Source organism: Stegostoma tigrinum, chromosome 22 (genome assembly GCF_030684315.1).
Source record: "Stegostoma tigrinum isolate sSteTig4 chromosome 22, sSteTig4.hap1, whole genome shotgun sequence".
NCBI lineage: Eukaryota > Metazoa > Chordata > Chondrichthyes > Orectolobiformes > Stegostomatidae > Stegostoma > Stegostoma tigrinum.
Genome location: NC_081375.1, coordinates 9139678 through 9160668, shown reverse-complemented (window position 1 = coordinate 9160668; position 20991 = coordinate 9139678). Strand labels below are relative to the sequence as shown.

Below are 20991 nucleotides of genomic sequence, written 5' to 3'. Positions count from 1 at the left end.
AAGGGTTGGGGCTGACGCTGGACGATGCCTGTAAGATGTGTATCTGTTGCCCAGTTCGTGTGTCCAGATTTTCCAGCACTTTCTTTGGACTGAAAGAAAGGCTTTCATTTATATAGCACCTTTTACAGTCTCAAAGTGCTCCAAGGCACTTTGCAATCATTGAAATGTAGTCACTGTTATGTTGAAAGGATTGCAGCCAATCTGTGCATGGCAAGATCCCACAGACTACAGCTCGGTAAAGATGAGATAATTTGCTTCTTTTACACTGGGGCGGAGGGATAAATGTCAGTGAGGACATGGGGCAGAACTCCCCTGATCTTATGCACCTCAAAATATGACTGTGGGATCTCTGCTATCCACCTGGAAAGGTGGCCAGGCGCTCAGTTTTAGCATCTCATTTGAAAGGCGGTTCCTCTATGACAGTGCTGCACTCCATCAGAGCTGCCCAGCAGCAGGGGCAGAGAGTTTCTGCTCGGGTCCTTCAGGCAGAGGTCAGAGGCTACAAACTGAGCCACAAAGCTGATGGCGCAAAGTGTTTAATTCTCGACTTCAGGTGAGGAGGGTTTTATAGATGCACGGTTGTCAGATGGAGCGCTTATTTTGCAAGATCTGTCTCGTCTTCACATTGCTGGTTTTTGCCTTGTGTTTCTGACACATACATTCACTTACTGTCACTGGCGTAGCTGCCAGTTGCTACGGAGGGGGTTGCCATGGTAAAGCTGTGTGGCACAGAGCGCCTGTAATATTAGCAAACTGGGGGGGTGGAGGGATGAGAAGGTTAGAGGGAAAAGCATCAGAGTAGTGAACATCAATGTGAGGAGGGTTTGTTCAAATTCTGGGGAGCTTTGCCAATGACTGATCTGAGTTTGATAAATGATCATTCCTGGTATCCTTTGTTCAATTCCGACTTCTGAAAGCAGCTACATTGTTAGTGTAAGGAAAAAAAACAATAACTGCCACAGTGATGGTCTGTCTGCTCCTTAATCAAGAGGAAAGCTGGTAATTATCTCTCATTCACTGCCAGTACTCTTACTCGCCACCCTGCTTCCCCCAGCCTCGGATTTACAAAGGAATCACTCCCACCACGGGCACTTTGTAGGACACCTTCCCAGTGCCTGGCCCTACTTTCCGTCCCAGAGCACCTTCCCCAGACAAACTCTGGACTAGGAGTACGTGACATCTTGTCCCAGAGCTAGGCCAAGGCCCAGAACCCATCTCTGAGTGACATAATATGTCACGTTGCCATAGAAACCAGCAGACCAAAGCTGAGATTGAGGTAAGAGAGAGGCCCTGCGTTAAGTTTTGTGTTGGCGGGGTAGTAATGCATGTGAAGCTAATCCCTAGCATTTACTTGAATATAATCTATAACAACTGGAGACAAGACTTGAAACACCTGTGTACAAATTGCCAGTCACGTTTCTGATGTCTTACGATGGAGACCACACTTTAACTGGGCCACAGGATGTCCGAAGAATGCAGTCACATAAACATAACTCTTCTGTTCAGAAGCCACGTGCTTCAGTGCGAGTGTCCAATGCATTCTGATGCCCCTTCCGTGACCAAATGCTACATCCAGGAGCTGGTGCAATGAATGCCGGAGCGGGACCTGGGACTTTGAGGTTCCTTTGGTTCATTGCCAAAGCGAGTCCTACATCTGCACTCCAAACCACTCAGCGCAAGCCTCATGGCGATACTGCGGAGGATCGATTGCGGCTGTCTGTCACTCTGACTTTCTAACAGTCAGAGATACTGCAGGCTGTTTGTTCTGAAACTGATGACAGGGGAGGACTATGTGACGAAAGAAGAAGGTTAATTTGAGCTAAGCCAGAGACCTGCAATGGTGTAAGTTTATTTTATTATCTTATCGGTTATGGCTACATTCCCATCTTGAAAGAATTGTGTGGCTTTTTACTTGTGCCAACTTTTTTTCAAAAAATGCCTTAATATAAGCTTTTAAGTGTGTGCAATGTGAAAGTTAATCTATTACAACGTCCCTTTGTTCCCATAATTCTGTCAGGGGTAACCATGGGAGAATCTGAAACAGGCACAACCTTTACAACATCATTTATTCTAACATACCCTCAAAGGCAGGGGTTCCCACTGAGAGTCCACAAACTCTTCATCTCGATTACCCCCTGCTGCTGCTGCTCAGCATCAAGTAAGGCTGCAAGAGTGTGTCAGAAAACATACAGATATTTTAGTGCTGGAAGTGCACAGTCCTACAACTGGAAGCTGCATTTACACGGCGCCTTCAATGTTGTAATGGAGCTTTACTGAGCAACGCTCGATGCTGAGTCACATCACGAGCCATTAGCACAGGCACAGGTTCAGTAATGGAACTGCAAAGCTTAACGTCCATGCAGCTGAAGAAATCTGGAGGCGTACTACAGACTAAAACTGGACAAATGCAAGTTCTCAAAGGATCACAGAATGCTTATGGTGATGGGGAGGGCAAAGATATTGGAGAATTCGATAAGGATAATGAGAATGTTAAAACTGAGGCATTCGCAAAAGGTTCTAAGAGGAGTAGCTCATTTCTCTCATCCCTCACTTCCCTCAATCCTCACATCATTCATCTCAATGTCTCTACCTCACCTAATCCTCACTTCACTCTTCCCTCACTTTGATCATCTGTCAGTCCCTCACCTCCCTCATCCTCACTTTGCTCATTCCTCACCTCCCTCATCCCTCACGCCTCAACTCCCTCATCCCTCACTTTGCCCATCCCTCACTCCCTCACCTCCCTCATCCCTCACTTTGCCCATCCCTCACTCCCTCACCTCCCTCATCCCTCAGTCCCTCACCTCCCTCATCCCTCACTTTGCTCATCCCTCATCTCCCTCATCCCTCACTTTGCTCATCCCTCACTCCCTCAAGCCTCACCTCCCTCATCCCTCACCTTGCCCATCCCTCACTTCCTTCAACCCTCACCTCCCTCATCCCTCACCTTGCCCATCCCTCACCTCTCTCAACCCTCACCTTGCCCATCCCTCACCAACCTCATCCCTCGCCTCATTATACCCTAATAAATAGGAACAGGGGCCATTTGCCCCTCAGGCCTGGCTGATCCAATATTCCTTGCATCCACTTTCTTATCTTTTCCCTGTAGCCTTTGATCCCCTAACTGATCAAGGGTCTATCTATTTCAGCCTTAAGTATACACAGGGACTCTGTCTGCATATTTCCCTGTGTGGCAAGGAGTTCCAAAGACTCTCAAACCCTCTGAGAGAAGAATTTTCCTCCTCATCTGAGTCATAAATTGGTGCCACTTTATTCTGAGACAATGCCTTCTGGTTCTAGCCTAACCCATGAGGGAAAAATGCCTCTCAGCTTTGACCCTGTCAAGATTCTCAAGAATGTTACGTTTCAAAAACAAGATGACCTCTCATTCTTCTAAACTCCAGTGCCTAGTGTCCCAAGCTGTTTAATCTTTGCTCCTGAACAATCCCTCCAGACTGGGGAACCTTCTGGGAACTGCCTCCAATGAAATGATAGCTTTTCTCGTAACACAAAGGAGGCCAAATCTGCTCACAGTGCTCCAGATGCAGCCTCACCAGCACCTTGTGGAGCATGTGCAGAGCTTCCAGCTCAAAGAAAACCTGGCTGTTTCTCCTGTGCATGCGTGTGTAATGTGGTGAGAAAAGCATAACTGCAGACAAACCTGCCCCTCTGCCCACACCCAGCAAAAGTCTCCCCCCGCTGACATTAACAGCCCCTGCACATTTCGTTTCAAAGAGGGAGACAATTCTCCCCAGTACTTCATAGAGTCATACAGTTTTACAGAATGGAAACAAAACTTTCAGTCCAACTTGTTCATGCTGACCAGATAAGCTAAATTAATTTTGGTCCCATTTAGCAGCATTTGGTCCACGTCCCTCTGAATTCTTCCTATTCATGTACTCATCCAGATGCTTATTAAATGTTGTAATTGTACCAGCCTCCACCACATCCTCTGGCAGCTCATTCCTTACACACACCACCCTCTGTGTGAAGAGGTTGCCCCTCAATGATTCAATATTTGACTGCTCTCGAAAAACCAGCCTTTCGCTGGTTGCTGATTGGAGTGAGTGGCAGATATGGTGCACGCTAATTGGACAATGTAGAGAAGGATCCAAAAGCCCAATGAGAACAGACTCACAGTAGGCTGTCACTTCCCTGCATCATCACTGAGCATTTCCTCATGGCCCAGCATGTGCTCTCTCTGTATTTCATGTAGCTGCTTACCCTCCCCTCAATAGCAGTATTTTGGTTATTTTAAATCAAATTGCTCAGATTTGTTATCACACACCTAAGGTGACTGTGACTTCAACATAGATCTTCTGTTTCAGAGGCAGGGGCACTACCACTGCACCATTAGACCCTTCATTGACAGTCTTTCAGGTATTTTCAGAGATGGTACCACACACGTGTGCATGCTTCAACACCTTAATCCTTCACGGCATCAGCTGCTGACAGTTAATCCCAGTGAAGAACTTCAGTTTCAACTCCCTGATCTGCTAAGACTTTTTTCAATTTCCACCTCATTGAGGGGGCACATCTGTTTCACTGGCATTGCCTGACCTTGGCTGCTGAAGCTTACAGCCCACGGGGTTTACAAGCCTCAACGGCCTGCGCTCTGACCAGTTTGTCAATTTCAGTGAGGATGTTGGGGGAGGGGACTTGAAGATGTTTGTGTGTGTGTGTGTGTCTGTGTTAGTGCATTTACGTGTGTGTGCGCGTACGTGTGTTTGTGTGCTCATGCATTTATTTGTGCCCGTACATATATGTGTGTGTGTGTGTGTGTGTGTGTGTGTGTGTGCGTGCGCGTACGTGTGTTTGTGTGCTCATGCATTTATTTGTGCCCGTACATATATGTGTGTGTGTGTGTGTGTGTGTGTGTGTGTGTGTGTGCGCGTACGTGTGTTTGTGTGCTCATGCATTTATTTGTGCCCGTACATATATGTGTGTGTGTGTGTGTGTGTGTGTGTGTGTGTGTGTGCGCGCGTACGTGTGTTTGTGTGCTCATGCATTTATTTGTGCCCGTACATATGTGTGTGTGTGTGTGTGTGTGTGTGTGTGTGTAAGGATGAGTTGTTTACATTAACTGACTAACATCATTACTTAGGTCAGGCATCAGGGGTGAGCAGCTGAACCTTCAGGAAAAGAGAGAAAAAATTCAGAATAACAGAAATTTAAGAAATAAGAGACTAGATTCCGTTTATCAACTTAAAATAGAACAAAGAGTCGACATGGCAGAGGAACAACCAATGATGACATTTCTGATCTATTTATATATTTGATCCTATTTCATGGCTCGTGCTATCTGCTTATACGAGCTTCCCGTCAGCTCTTTAAACTGCAACACGCTCAACAGTGAAACTGCATCGAGGCGTTAATTTCACAGCCATTAATTTCACGCCTGAGGTTCTAAACATTAAATTAGGTGCAATTAAAATGTTGTAGAATCCTTCCTCTACAGTCATTGACAATTCAGCTACATTCTTTAGCATTGACATCAACTCTCTCTTCTCTGCATCCACCTGTACCTCCCTCTCTTTATCCACCTAGCCCTCCCTTTCTCCAATATGACTCTTCATCTGAGAAAACCATACCCACTGAGTTTCTCCAGCGATCCCTGGGCTCGTTTCAGAGTTCCAGCATCCGCAGGATTCTGCTTTGATCAGAATAGCCAATTAATCGACAGTGGGCTCATAATTCATGTCATTACTTGTTTTTTGTTCTTTCATGGGATGTGAGTGTCGCTGGGAAGGTTGGTATTTGCTGCCCACCAACAATGGGGCTTAAGAGATAACAAAGTGTGGGGCTGGATGAACACAGGAGGCCAAGCAGCATCTCAGGAACACAAAAGCTGACGTTTCGGGCCTCGACCCTTCATCAGAAAGAGTGTGTGTCGGAAAAGGTTTGGAGGGCAGTTAAAAGTCACCATTATTGCTGTGGGTCTGGAGTCACATGTAGGCTAGACCAGGTAGGGATGGCAGATTTCCTTGCTTAAAGGATGTTAGTGAGCCAGATGGGTTTTTAAGATAACCGATGATGGTTACCATGGTGAACACAGTGTTGTCAGACTATGGGGCTGCTCTCTCATTAAAGGGAGAGATGACTGGTGGAGGTTTAATCTGACGGTCACTTTTCCCTTGGGTGAGGGCCATTCACAGTAACTTCAGCTGGTGTGGGAACTGAACCCCACACTGTTGTCATCACTTGTATCCCAAGCCAGCATCCAGCCAACTGAGCTAATTGCCACCCCCAGCCCCTCTAGTCACAGTGAGCTATGAAATTCTTTGTAGAGACCAGAAGAAAGGGGAGAGAGGAGAAAAAGAGCAGATTTACAGCCCTGCCAAAATGAAAAGGATTCACAGTGTGTCACACAGAATGGTAATCTGAAATCCAACACTCCTGTGACAACATCCCTTTACATTCAATGGTGTCACTGAATCCCCCTCAATCAATATCCTGGGAATATCATTGACCAGAAACTCAGCTGGACTAGTCATATAAATAATGTGGCTCCAACAGCAGGTCAGAGGCTGGGAATGTTGCAGCAAATAACTCACCTCCTGACTTCCCACTGCCTGTCCCCCATTTACAAGGCACAAGTACAGACAGCGATGGAATATTCCCCGTTGCCTGAACGAGCACAGCTCCAACAGCACTCTACTCAGCTCCTAATTCATATGCTTCTTATGTAGCTTCCACTTCAGTGCAATGCAATCTGTCTGCTACCGGCTTGCTCACTCTCTTCATCTATGTCAATCATTATTACATGCTGCTGCCTACAGCCATCTGGTATATCATGAATATTTATGTAATTGGCAAATTCTTGAATACTTAGTTAGCCTGTGGAATTCTCTTCCCCAGAAAGTGGTGGAGGCTGAGACATTGGAAATATCCAAGACAGAGTTAAACGCATTCATGATAGACAAGGTTTGGAGGGGCAGGGGCAGTGGCTGAGGTCACAGCTGGGTCAGCCATTGCCTTATGGAATAGGCCTGAAGGGCCAACTGGCCGATCTCCCGGTCCAAACTCCTACGTTCTGCCTGAACATGGTCTAGAAGACAATCCTGGAAAGAAACCATACAATGGGGGTCCAATCCTACTTGTAGGCTTGGTTAAACTGTACAAACCATGTTTCAGCTTGTCACAAGCAGAAAGCAATACTGCCCACATTCTGCTTCCTTCAACTCCATCCAACTCCTTTCTATATTAAAAATCACATCATACATTGCTCAAACAAAGATAATAAAACTGTTGCAACAAAAGAGATAAGGAGGATTTTTTTAAAAAAATGCAACTTGAAAGCTTTCTCTGAAAGGGTGAAAGTCCTGATTGAATTATAACTTTCGTAGAGAATTGGAGAAGTTCTTGAAAGCGTAACATGAAAGGAGCCAGAAGGAAAAGAGAGTGGTACTAGAAACACCAGCATAGACATGATGGGCCAAACAGACTGCTTCACCCCTGCATGACTCTGACCCGAGGCATTCACTGCGTTTCTCTCTCCAAGCTGCTGACAGTTTTCTCAGTGCTAACCTTTTGTTTCTGAAGTTATGATGAATACCTCCATGTGCTCTGAAGGTGGGATAAAGGGAGATTGGGCACATGCTCAGCTGTCACACACTAAATACGATTCACCAATGGTGAAATCTACCAGGGGCCTCATGGTATTCTCACTGGAGTTGTAATTCAGAATCCCAGGCTAACGTGCTGGGACATTGGTTCACATCTCACTATGGCAGATGGTGAGATTTGAATTCAATGAAAAACCTGGAATTAAAATTCAGCCTAATGGCACTCATGTAGCCAATTTGATTGTTTATGGAAAAAAACCGTTTGGCTTTATGGAAGAAAATCTGCCTTCCTTACCTGGTCTGATCTCTGGTTGACTGCACGCTGCAGTTACCAACAGCTCCCTGCATTGGTTTTATTAATACAGGGTTAAAATACGAGAGCAAGGAAGGGACGTTGAATTTGTTAGACACTTAGACACTAGAACTAAGGCACTTGTTAGACTTCAGCTGGATTACTGTGTACAGTTCTGACACCACATGATAGGAAAGATAAGGATACATTGGAGAGAGTGCACAGCGACTTACAGGAATGACTCCAGCTTTGTGAAAATTCAGTTTTGTGGATAGATTGGAGAGGTTAAGACGGCTCTCCTTGCAGAGAGGAAATCTCAGAGGAGATGTGATAAAGGTCTTCAAAATCATGAGCAGGTTGGATAGAGTGGCAAGGGAGAAACTGATCCCACTCATAAAAGGAACAAGAGGGCATAGATTTACAATGATCTGCAAAAAAACCAACAGATATCAGAAAAATGCATTTCACACAATGAGTAGTGAGGGTATGGAATGCACTGCCTGGAAATGTGGTGGAGGCAGGCTCAATTGAAATATTCAAGAGGACAGTGAATGATTATTTTATAGAAATAATGTGCAAGGCTGTTGGGAAGGTAACAAGAGATTGGCACAAAGTAAAGATGCTCATTTAACGAGGCAGTGCAGGTATGATGGGCCAGATTAATTCCTGCTGCGTGATAATAACTTAGTACTTTTTTGTGAAGTTTTAACATAAAGGAGCAGGGTGTGGGCCATTCATTTCTCATGAGCTGGCTCCACCATTTGAGATGATCGTGGCTGATTGGATTCCCTTTCTTGCCTGTTTCCTGTAACCCTTCACTCTCCTGTCGATCAAAAATCAGTCTGACTCAGTCTTGAATTTATTCAAAGACCCAGCCTCCATTGCTCGGTAAAAAATTCTGAAATTTCACTGCCCTCTAAGGGAAGAAATGCTTTCTCCTCTGTCTCAAGCGGGTAATCTATTATGCTGCGAGTGTGCCCCTTGGTCCAGGCTCATCCCCAAAGGGAAATATTCTCACTGCATCTAGCCCTGTTCAGACCCTTCAGGATCCTACATGTTTCAATAAGATCATCTCTCGTTATTCTCAGCTTCTCCTCCCGAGTCAATTCCTTTGTTCCAGGAATCAGCTGAGTGAACCTTCTCTGAATCGCCTCCAATACAAGTGTAGCCCCCTCTTAAGTAACAAAATAAAAAGGGGTGTAGAGTTCAAGTCTCACTGAAGCCCTCTATGTTTGCAGCAAGACTTCCTTACATTAATACTCCTTCTGCTTACAATAAAGGTCAAACATCTATTTGCCTGTCTAATTACTCGCTGGGCTTGTACGCCAACATTTTGTGCTTGATATACAAAGACAGCTAGTCTCAGCTTCTTAGAAACCTCTGTGAACCTCGCTATGAGTCAGTAGTTACTGTGTTCAAAAATCCGAGCAGCAAGCAAAATGTTAACATCAAACTGGCCAGTGTAGAGGTTTTTGAAAATCTATACTTTATGTTGGAGGGATTTTGTCTGCAATGGATAAATCCAGTACTTTTGCTTGGCTCAAGAGCAAACTAAAGGAAGAACAAAAGCTACAATGCCCACTTGAACTTCTCGATCCCCTTTCCTTACAGATTTCTACTGCAACTATTTGGAAAGTAAATTCAGGCTCGGGTTTGGCAGTTCTAAGTTCCACTCTCCATGTGGTCACATATTCCATCTAATAAAAACATCATAGGTTTACTCTGTTTCACGTTTCAGAATTGCAGGCACTGATGGGAAACTGAAAAAGAAACACACATAGCACAGAAGGATACAGCGAAAGGGTAAGATGAAGTGAAATGGGCACAGGCTTGGGTAGATTTTACAGTCCGACATCAATCAGCTGTGTGAAATGGCCTGTGTGTGTGTATACTGTAAACACAAGATTTCTACACGTGTCCCTGAACTTGGGGTCCGAGCAGAGGCCTCAGGAATATTGAAGGCTCAGGGCTGAGTCTGCTTTGAGTTTGTAATGCTATGTCGTAGCATCATGAACAGGAAAACGTTATTTCATTTCAGAGGGTCTGTTCAGTTAATGCAAGGCTCTCCCAGCGTGTATCCATGTACCAGCACGGTCCCCCATATTATAAACAGTCAGGGGTTTACCTGTAACGTGGAGCAAGTTGTCACTGTCGACCTCCACTTTCAGGAATATTCGGCCCCTTCTCTCCGTGTGGTCGGTCCCACACATACTGGGCACGTTTATAACACATTTCTTGTGCACATTTAGGTCACAGGCTGAGGAGGAGAAAATCACACACATTTCAGAAACGGTCATTCACTCCAGACCCACAACATTCAGTGCACTGAATTACTGAAGGGGCATCCCCATTGCTTGGTGGGTTAGGGAGAAAACGGGAAGGGGAATGGGAGGGGCTGGGGGAGGGGGAAGAATGAGATTTTCAATTAATCTAAGATGGAGCTTTTCCAGTGCTGACTATGCAGTGGTGGAGTTGCAGAGACCACTGTTGGTTCGAATTCCTGTCACAGAGGGGATCATCCCCAAAGACACACATCTTTAAACAACACCTTCCAGGAGCCCAGGAGAACCCAAAGCACTTTACAACTAATGAAGTATGCGACAATGCTGAGGCTGCAGTTAGAGAATTGTGTGCAGTACTGGAATCCATACTATCGGAGCGAAGTGACTGCACTGGAGGTGGTGCAGGGGAGATTTACCTGGATGTTGCCTGGGATGAAGAGTTTCACTTACAAAGAGAGATCGGACAGACTGGGGGTTGTTTTCCTTGGAGCAGAAGGGACTGAGGGGGACCGTGGTTGAGATGCATAAAATTGTGACGGGCAGAGGCAGAATAGATAGGGAACAGAATTTTCCCCTCGATGGAGGAAACAGTGAGCAGGGGGCATGGATTTAGGGTACGGGGAGAATATGCGAGGGAAGTTATTTCACCCAGAGGGTAGGAGCAATCTGGGTCTCACTGCCTGTAAGAGTGGCACAGGCAGAAACCCCATCACATGGAAGAAGTATTTAGATTTTATGATCAGTTTAGGCAAGGCAGCCAAAGAAGAGCTGTTTCCATTATCTACAGTAAGTACAAAAATGATAATGGAATAGTGTAGGTTAGATGGGCTTCAGGTTGGTTTCACAGGTTGGCGCAACATCGAGGGCCGAAGGGCCTGTACTGTGCTGTAATGTTCTATGTTCTATTGTTCTATGTGCCATCATGACACCAAGTCATACAAGGATATGGGCCAAGTGTTGGAAAAAGGGATTAGAATAGTTAGGCGGTTGTTTTTGACCAGGGCAGATGTGATGGGTTATGATAAAACAGTACAGCACTATACAGGCCCTTTGGCCCACGATGTTGTGCTGAACAAACCGGGTCAAAAGGCCCTTTTCTGTGATGTAGTTCTTTCTGGCTCTAAGCGCTTTGGGAGTTGAGGTAATGCTGTAAGCAATGGGTTGCCAATTTGTACACAGCATTCGCCCAGAAACAGCCATGTGATAACAACCAGATCATCTGTTCCTGGTGATACAGATTGAGGGGTAAATGTTGTCCAGGATTCTGGGAATAACTTCTCTGCCCTTGCTTGAAATAGTTCAATGAGATATTTGACAGAGAAGTGAGATATGGTCTTGACTGGGTGGCTGATAGATGATACAGCAGGCAGTGTGGTATTCCCACAGCCCTCTGGAGGGGTCTCGAAATCAGACCCTCCAGGACTCACAGCTGGCCCACTGAGCCACAGCTGATACTCCGCTACTCACACCGATCTGAATGTTTGATTTGTGACGGGTCTGCTGGTTCGGGGAAGGGACATCAGCCAAGGTGATAGCTGCTGGTCGCAGTCAATGACCTTGGCAACTGAGAATGTGAACCTCACCGGGATCCTCTTTGTGAGTGACCGAGCGCTGGAGAAACTGCTGCCCCATGAGAATGGGCAGGAGGAAGTGACAGCACTGGGGGAACATCATGCCAGCGCTACCCCCATCCCCCCACCACCACAGACATAGGCCTGGGAGAAACTTCTGGAATGAATCCTGGTCTGATCAGATCTGCCCGTGCACAGACTGAGTGCAGCAAATGAAAGTAGAGAAACGCTAGCTGCTCATCGAGAAGGACTGGTGACTTCAATTTTGTGACACCAGGTTATTTATAGTCCAACAGGTTTGTTTGAAAACACAAGCTTTCCGAGCCTCATTCCTTCTTCAGGTGACACCCTGATCTGTGGGGTGAACATTTGATCTTTTATTTATGTGTGCTGAGTGTTGTGACTACACTCATCCAGGCAAGTGGCAGTACTCCATCAGAATCCTGACTAAAACCTATGATTTGAGGAGCCAGGAGATGAGTTACTCGCTGCAGTATTCCCAGCTGCTGGCCTGCTCTTGTAGCCACTGTGTTATTGTGGTGAGTCCAGTTGATTTCTGGTCAATGGTAACCCCCCCAGGATGTTGATAGTGGGGAATCAGTGATGGTAACACCATTGAATGTTAAGGGGTGGTGGTTAGATTGTCTCTTATCGGTGATGGTTATAGCCTGGCAATTGTGTGACACAAATGTCACTTGCCACTTGTCAGCCCAAGCCTGGATATTGGTGCTGAACATCGTGCAATCATTGGCAAACATCCCCACTCCTGGCCTTATGATGGAGGGAGGGTCATTAATGAAGCAGCTGAAGACTATTGGGTCAAGGACACCACCCTCAGGAACTCCTGCAGAGATGTCCTGGAGTTGAGATGATTGACCACCAGTAACCATGACCGTCTTCCTATGTGTCAGGTAGGACGCCAACCACTGGAGCGTTTGCCACCTGGTATCCACTGATTCCAGTATTGCCGGGCTCCTTGATGCCACACTCAGACGAACGCAGCCTTGATGTCAAGGGCTGTCACCCTCACCTCTGGAATTCAGCTCTTTTGTCCATGTTCAAACCATGGCTGTAATGAGGTCAGGAGCTGAGTGGCCCTGGCGGAACCCAAACTGGGCGTCACTGAACAGGTGCTGCTTGATAGCACTGTTACTGACACCTTCCATCACTTTACTGATGATCGAGAGTGGGGCAGTAATTGGCCGGGTAGGATTGATCCTGCTTTTTGTGTACAGGACATACTTGGGCAATTTTCCATATTACCGGGGATTAGCTTATTAGATTCCCTACAGTGTGGAGACAGGCCCTACGGCCCAACAAGTCCACACTGCCCTTTGAAGCATCCCACCCAGACCCATCCCCCTATAACCCACACACCCCTGAACACTACGGGCAATTTAGCATGGCCAATCCACCTAGCCTGCACATCTTTGGACTGTGGGAGGAAACTGGAGCACCCGGAGGAAACCCAGACAGACACAGGGAAAACGTGCAAATTCTGCACAGACAGTCGCCTGAGGCTGGAATCGAACCCGGGTCCCTGGCGCTGTGAGGCTGCAGCGCTAACCGCTGAGCCACCGTGCAACCCACCAGTGTTGTAACTGTACTGGAACAGCTTGGCTAAGGGAGCAGCAAGCTCTGGAGCACAAGTCTTCAGTACTATTGCCGGAATGTTCTCAGGGCCCGTAGCCTTTAGGGTATCCAGTGTCTCCAACTGTTTCTTGACATGAAGTTCTGAGGAAGGGTCAGCAGACCTGCAACGTTAACTCTGGCTTTTTCTTTACAGATGCTGCAGACCTGCTGAGCTTTTCCAGCAACTTTGTTTTTGTTCCCGATTTACAGCATTCACAGTTCTTTCGGTTTTTATTTGGGCTGAAGAATGGTATCTGTAATGGTGGGGACCACTGGAGGAGGCCGAGGTGGGTCACCCACTTGGCACTTCTGGCTGAAGATTGCTGTGAGTGCTTCAGCCTTATCTTTTGCACTGACCTGCTGGGCTCCCCCATCACTGAAGTTAGGGAAATTGCTTGAGATTTCTCCTCCAGTGAGTTGTTTAATTGCCCACCACTTTTCCCAACTGGGCATGGTAGGACTGCAGAGCTTAGATCTGATCCGTTGGTTGTGGGATCGCTTAGCTTTGGTTAAACCACCACCAGCTGTCTCTCTCTCTCTAATAAGACAGCTCCATGGTAGGACGATGGAGACGGGACCTGACATTATAAATATACCGTGTGTATAAACTTTGAATACCTTGGTACAGCAAGGTAAACTTCAAATTGCATTTCACAAAAGCGCAACCTACCACTGTGCTTAATGCAGTGAGATTTTCACACTAAGAAACTATATCGAGGATGATGGCTTTAGGGAGAGAAAGTTAAGAGCTGGGTCTTCGAAGCCCGTGGCTACTTTCACAACAGCAGCTAATTTCACCTCAATTGTTTAAAATTAAAATTAAAATTAAAATTAATTAAACAACTGCCCGACCATAATAAAACATTTCAAAATGTCTCAGGAGCATCACAAAACACTACACTAACGCATATAAAGACATACTAAGACAGATGGCTCAAACATTCATGTGTCTTGCAGGTTTTCAAGGTCCTAGTGCACAATTTGATATCTAGACATTTATTTTCATGTTACAAAAGTATAAATTATCAAAGGATCACAGCACTCCTCAGTGAGGTCCTGATTTCCAAAATTCAGACGACCATGGTGAAGCACTGGCCAACTGCTGGCACGTGTATGAGACAAACAGCGAGAGAGACAGACAGACAGACAGAGCGAAAGAGAGTGTGGAATGTGTGTTGTGTGAGAGACAAAGAAATAATTCACGTGAGAGAAAGACAGCAAGTTGTTGAGACAGCATACGTGTGACAGTGTGTCTGTATGAGACTGTGTGTGTGAGAGAGAGACAGACTGTGTGTGTGTGCGTGAGTGTGTGTGTGAGAGATCGTGTGTGTGTGTGAGACAGAATGTGAGAGACAGTGTGACAGAGAAAGTATGTCTGTGAGAGTGAGAGAGTGTGTACGAGAGAGGGAGTATGTGTGAGCGAGATATGTGTGAGAGAGAGTGTGTGTGAGAGAGAGTGTGTGTGAGAGAGTGTGTGAGAGACAGTGTGTGGTGTGAGAGTGACAGAGAGTGTGCATGTGAGAGGAGTGTGTGAGAGAGTATCGAAGTGTGAAAGATAGAGTTTAATAAAAACACGCAGCAGGAGGACCTCACTGTATACCCGAATCACAAGGATTGCATTGCTATCTATGATAAAATAACACATTCCATCATGTCTAACATAGCTAACTATTGTATTCATTTGGAGTAAACTGTCATGACGGCATTTAATGTTAATGTACTGTGATGTGAATGATTATACACACTCAGCAGCACAGCAGGACTTTCTATCTTTCTAAACTTGGCTAATGTTTGGAATCAAATCTGAGCTGTTAAACAGTGGAACGAGGGACGGATTTTCACAGATTTCTGACAGATGGAGGAAAGTATCTGCAGAACTGGATGAACAGAAATATTTGCTGAACTGTGAAATGTTTGATGGGGGTTACAGAAAGGGAAGTGGGAGGAATTTTCTGTGGATTATAAACACTGACATGGGCTAATGGGACTGATGGTCTTCTCTGTGCTTCATGTTCCAGTTGTAAGTTTTCTGTTTACTGTGATTTATCCGAAGGTTCATTAAAATCCCTTTAAAATAACGTCCTTGTGCCTTTGCTTTACTTTTAAGGAGTTATGGAAAAACTAAAGGAAATCACTCACTGTCACATTTCATCCCTTGGTGAATGAGGCCATAGAGCAGTGAGCCGCAATGGTCACAAAATGTGGGGCTGCCATACGTGTGGATTTTAAATTTGTGTTTGCTCCTTGGGTCCTAGAAATAGAAGGAGAAAAAAATAAGATTGAATTCTTCACATTTGAAAGAAAAAGCATTCTCAGTTTTCGTCAATGACCCCCTCCTCGCAATCACAACTTATGTAAGGTATCACCGCATTCTTCCTAATCTTCGGTAAATCCACACGAGACACGTCAGCAAAGGCCACGGTCTCTTTGCAGATGCAGAAAACTCACCGTTACGGTGAGGGGGCAGTGAGCCTGCCCTCTCGTCAAACCTAACAACCAGCAGCAGGTCCAATTCAGGAGACTGCTACAGATCTGTCAGTGATCTGACTCATTCACTATCCAAAGCGAACCTCATGCATTGACCTGAGATGGATAATCCTAGAGCTGATCATACGGGGCTAGGATAAACCCGTAGTGGCAGTGCCCTGAGCAACAAGCGTAATTTCATTCAAGCGTAAATTCAGTAAAAATGTCAATTGCGGAAAATAATGACACAAAAGTAGGTTATTTATTTTATTATTAGTGGACACAGATCTCCAGATCCAAGTGATGACCTCCTCAGTTGCTGACTTGAAGGTGTTAGGTCTGCTGCTGAGTATGTACAGAGTCACTCCTCAAGATCTGGTCGGTTCAGAACTGGTTAATCCACATCAATTCAATCAGAATCTAGTTACCTCAGAACTGGGTGATCCAGGTTCACATGGTCAATCTGGGATGGTATGGTCACTCTGGGTCAGATGTGATCACTCTGTGAGTGGTCAATCTGGTATTGGTCAGTCTGGGTTAGGAGTGGTCATTTTGGCAGTGGTCAGTCAAGGTTAGGGGTGGTCATTCTGGGAGTGGTCATTCTGGGTTAGGGGTGGTCATTCTGGGAGTGATCACTCTGGGCTAGGGGTGGTCATTCTGGGAGTGATCATTCTGGGTTGGGTATAGTCACTCCAGGCTTGTTCAGGCTGCGTTGGGTGAGAGGTCTTGTCAATTCAGGAGCGGTCATTCTGGATTGGACCTCAGATTGGGTCAAATGGGATGTGGAAAGAAAAATGGCCCATCTTTCTCCATCAAACTCAGAGTGAGCTCACAGGCTGTTGCAGCATTTTGAGTTTTTATTCCAATTCCTGGTGTCAGCAATTCAGAAAGAAACATCTGTTCAACATCAACAGAGCCAGCGCTGTCAGTGGGAAAGTCTGCAACAATTGAAGTGCTAAAGTTTGGAATAAATATCTCCAGCAGTGAAGAGGTCAGCATTATAAATACATGCCTGACTGGGACTGTGTCACTGCATCACCTCATCCATAGAATGACAGCATGAAATGCCTCAAAATCAAATTGTTGGATTTCAATTGAGATGCTAACTAAACCAAACAAATCAAATTCACAAATCTCCCTACTTTCCATCTCAACGTATCAAATAGGACTCCCGGTTACAATGAGGTCCAGGTGAGGAACAGTCACTGTGAACTTAATTTCCAAACAAACACAGAATAGCTCACAATTCCATATCCCTTCCATACCAATTTGGTACCAGTTTTGTTAACTAACCCCATGCCTGCTTTGACATCAGGCACGGCGCTGTGTGTAACTCTCCCATCGTATTTCTTGGCATCGTTAATATGCAGAATTCTAGTCATGCCTGTTTTGAACATACTCAATGGCTGAGCCTCACAGCCCCTGGGGGAGAGAATTCTGAAGATCTACTGTTCTCCGAGTGAAGAAATTACACTTCAACTCAGTCCTAAATGGTCGATCCCTTTTTCCAAATGTATCTGCCCTGGTTCTCACCAGCGCATCATTCGCACCTCACAAATGCCAGGCTATGATCATCTCCAATAAGAGAAAATCTAACCACTGCCCCTTGATATTCAATGGTGTTACCATCACTGAATCCCCCACTATCAACATCCTAGGGGTTATCATTGACCAGAAACTCAACTGGACTCACTACATGTAACACAGTGACCACAACAGCAGGTCAGAGGCTAGGAATACAACAATGAGTAACTCACCTCCTGACTCTACAAAACCTGTCCACCATCTGCGAGGCACAAGTCAGGAGTGTGATGGGATACTCCCCACTTGCCCGGATGAGTGCAGCGACAGCAACACTCAAGAAGCTTGACACCATGCAGGACAAAGCAGCCGCTTGATTGGCACCACATCCACAAGCATCCACTCCCTGCACCACCAACATTCGGTCGCGGCAGTGTGTGCTATTGACAAGATGCACTGCAGAAATTCACCAAATATCCTTAGACAGCACCTTCCAAACCCACAACCACTTCTCCAGAAGGACAAGGGCAGCAGGTATATAGGAATACTACTATCCACAGGAGACCCAGGGACAGGCAATAAATGCCAAGCAGCCAATGACACCCACATCCCATAAGGCAATATATAAACAAAATACACACTCCTGGCCTGTGCCTTGTAGATGGTGACCAGGCTTTGGGGAGTCAGGAGGTGAGTTACCCAGTACAGGACTCCGAATGTCTGATCTGCTCTTGTGGCTATTATATTTATGTGGTGAGTCCTATTGAGGTTCTATTCAATGGTAACCCCCAGGATGTTAACAGTGGGGGATTCACTGATGGTAACACCATTGAATGTCAAGAGGCCATGGTTAGCTTCTCTCTGATTTGGAGGTGGTCATAGCCTGAAATTTGTGTGACTCAAGTGTTACTCGCCAGTTGTCAGCCCAAGCCTGGATACTGTCCAGATTTGGACACAGACTGCATCAGTATCTGAGGAAACACGAATGGTGCTGAACATTGTGCAATCATCGGCAAACAGCCCCACTTCTGATCCTACGATGGAGGGAAGGCCATGGATGAAGCAGCTGAAGATGGTCGGGCCGAGGACACTACCCTGAGGAACTCCTACAGAGATTTTTTGGAGCTGAAGTGACTGACCTCCAATGACTACATCCATCTTCCTATGTGTCAGGTAGGACTCCATCCACCAGAGGGTTTGCCCCCTGATACCCAGATTCCAGCTTTGCCAGGGCTCCTTGATGCCACGCCCCATTGAATGCATTCAATATGCAACTTGGGTGATGTTAGCTGTCACTCTCACCTCATCTCTGGAATTCAGCTCTGTTGTCCATGTTTAAACCAAGGCTGTAAATGAGGTCAATGGCTGAGTGGCCCTGGCAGAACCCAAACTGGGCGTCACTGAGCAGGTTATTGCTGAGAGGGTGCTGTTTTATTGCACTGTTACTGACACCTTCCATCATTTTACTGACGATTGAGAGGAGACTGATGGGGCGATAATTGGACGGGTTGGATTTGTCCTGTTTTTTATGTACAGGACATACTTGGGCAATTTTTCACATTACTGCTGCTGCGTGTGACAGAACAGAGTTGGTAAGATGAGAGAATTGAGTGCAAGCTCCAATACTGCTGGGTTTCTGACTCAGCACTATTACTCCAAAGGCAATTATGTTTTTCCATTAAAGGCACTGATCAGCATCAGTGAAGCCAGTCCAGTTTGTGCTGTAGCTGCTGAGCAGCAGAGCAGTCCAGGCAGGAATCATCAGGATGAATTATTATTCTGCCACCCTGCAGTACCAATCAACGGTGATTTACAGACCAAACCTGGCAGCTGCCAGAGAGGCGGGGGTCATGGTCGATATAGCTTTGTTTTAATATACAAGGTTTCAGAGTGTGCAAGACTGTACATTCTGATTCCATCCTCTCACATAGCCCAGTCTTGATGTTATTTAGATAGGATGCCATTTCCAATTGGCCACGGAGTATGCTGTTTTATGTATGTGATCTGTAGTTTTAATAACACTTGCTCGCATTCATTCTCCCTCGGGATGTGGGTGCTGCTGGCTGGGCCAGTGATTCTTGCACATTTCCTGATTAGTCTAGAGAAGATAGTGCTGAGTTGCTTACATAGAACATTACAGCACAGTACAGGCCCTTCGGCCCTCGATGTTGTGCCGACCTGTCATACCGATCTCAAGCCCATCTAACCTACACTATTCCATGTATGTCCATATGCTTATCCAATGACGACTTAAAATGTACCTAAAGTTGGCGAATCTACTGCCGTTGCAGGCAAAGCATTCCATTCCCTTACGACTCTCTGAGTAAAGAAACTACCTCTGACATCTGTCCTATATCTTTCACCCCTCAATTTAAAGCTATGCCCCCTCGTGCTCGCCGTCACCATCCTAGGGAAAAGGCTCTCCCTATCCACCCTATCTAACCCTCTGATTATTTTATATGTTTCAATTAAGTCACCTCTCAACCTTCTTCTCTCAAATGAAAACAGCCTCAAGTCCCTCAGCCTTTCCACGTAAGACCTTCCCTCCATACCAGGCAACATCCTAGTAAATCTCCTCTGCACCCTTTCCAAAGCTTCCACATCCTTCTTATAATGCGGTGACCAGAACTGTACGCAACACTCCAAGTGCGGCCGCACCAGAGTTTTGTAGAACTTCACCACAACCTCTTGGTTCTGGAACTCGATCCCTCTATTAACAAAAGCTAAACCACTGTATGCCTTCTTAACAGCCCTGTCAACCTGGGTGGCAACTTTCAAGGATCTGTGTACATGGAGACAGAGATCTCTTTGCTCATCTACACTGCTAAGAATCTTACCATTAGCCCTGTACTTTGCCTTCCGGTTACTCCTACCAAAGTGCATCACCTCACACTTGTCTGCATTAAACTCCATTTGCCAACTCTCAGCCCAGCTCTGCAGCTTATCTATGTCTCTCTGCAACCTACAGCATCCTTCGTCACTATCCACAACTCCACCGACCTTAGTGTCGTCTGCAAATTTACTAACCCATCCTTCTACGCCCTCATCCAGGTCATTTATAAAAATGACAAACAGCAGTGGGCCCAACACCGACCCTTGCGGTACACCACTAGTAACTGGTCTCTAGGATGAACATTTCCCATCAACTACCACCCTCTGTCTTCTTTCAGCAAGCCAGTTTCCGATCCAAACTGCTATATCTCCCACAATCCCATTCCTCCACATTTTGTACAATAGCCTATTGTGGGGAACCTTATCGAACGCCTTGCTGAAATCCACATACACCACATCAACTGGTTTACTCTCATCTACCTGTTTGGTCACCTTCTCAAAGAACTCAATAAGGTTTGTGAGGCACGATCTTCCCTTCACAAAACCGTGCTGACTATCCCTCATCAATTGATTCTTTTCGAGATGATTATAAATCCTATCCCTTATAACCTTTTCCAACACTTTACCAACAACTGAGGTAAGGCTCACTGGTCTATAATTACCAGGGTTGTCTCTACTCCCCTTCTTGAACAGGGGAACCACATTTGCTATTCTCCAGTCGTCTGGCACTATTCCTGTAGACAATGACGAGTTAAAGATCAATGCCAAAGGCTCGGCAATCTCCTCCCTGGCTTCCCAGAGGATCCTAGGATAAATCCCATCCGGCCCAG

The 20991-nt window shown here is 45.9% G+C and overlaps 1 protein-coding gene across 6 annotated transcripts in view; it reads right to left on the bottom strand.

Moving 5' to 3' along the window:
* The window catches only part of LOC125463597 (protein kinase C alpha type), a 343618-nt gene that overhangs the window by 112456 nt on the left and 210171 nt on the right, over window positions 1-20991 (bottom strand). For all 6 annotated transcript variants that reach the window (XM_048555052.2, XM_048555055.2, XM_048555054.2 and 3 more), the window contains 2 exons: window positions 15482-15593; window positions 9983-10114 (listed from right to left, as the gene is read on the bottom strand). In XM_048555052.2, coding sequence (XP_048411009.1) covers window positions 9983-10114; window positions 15482-15593 — 244 coding nt within the window. The remainder of the gene's footprint in view (window positions 1-9982; window positions 10115-15481; window positions 15594-20991) is intronic.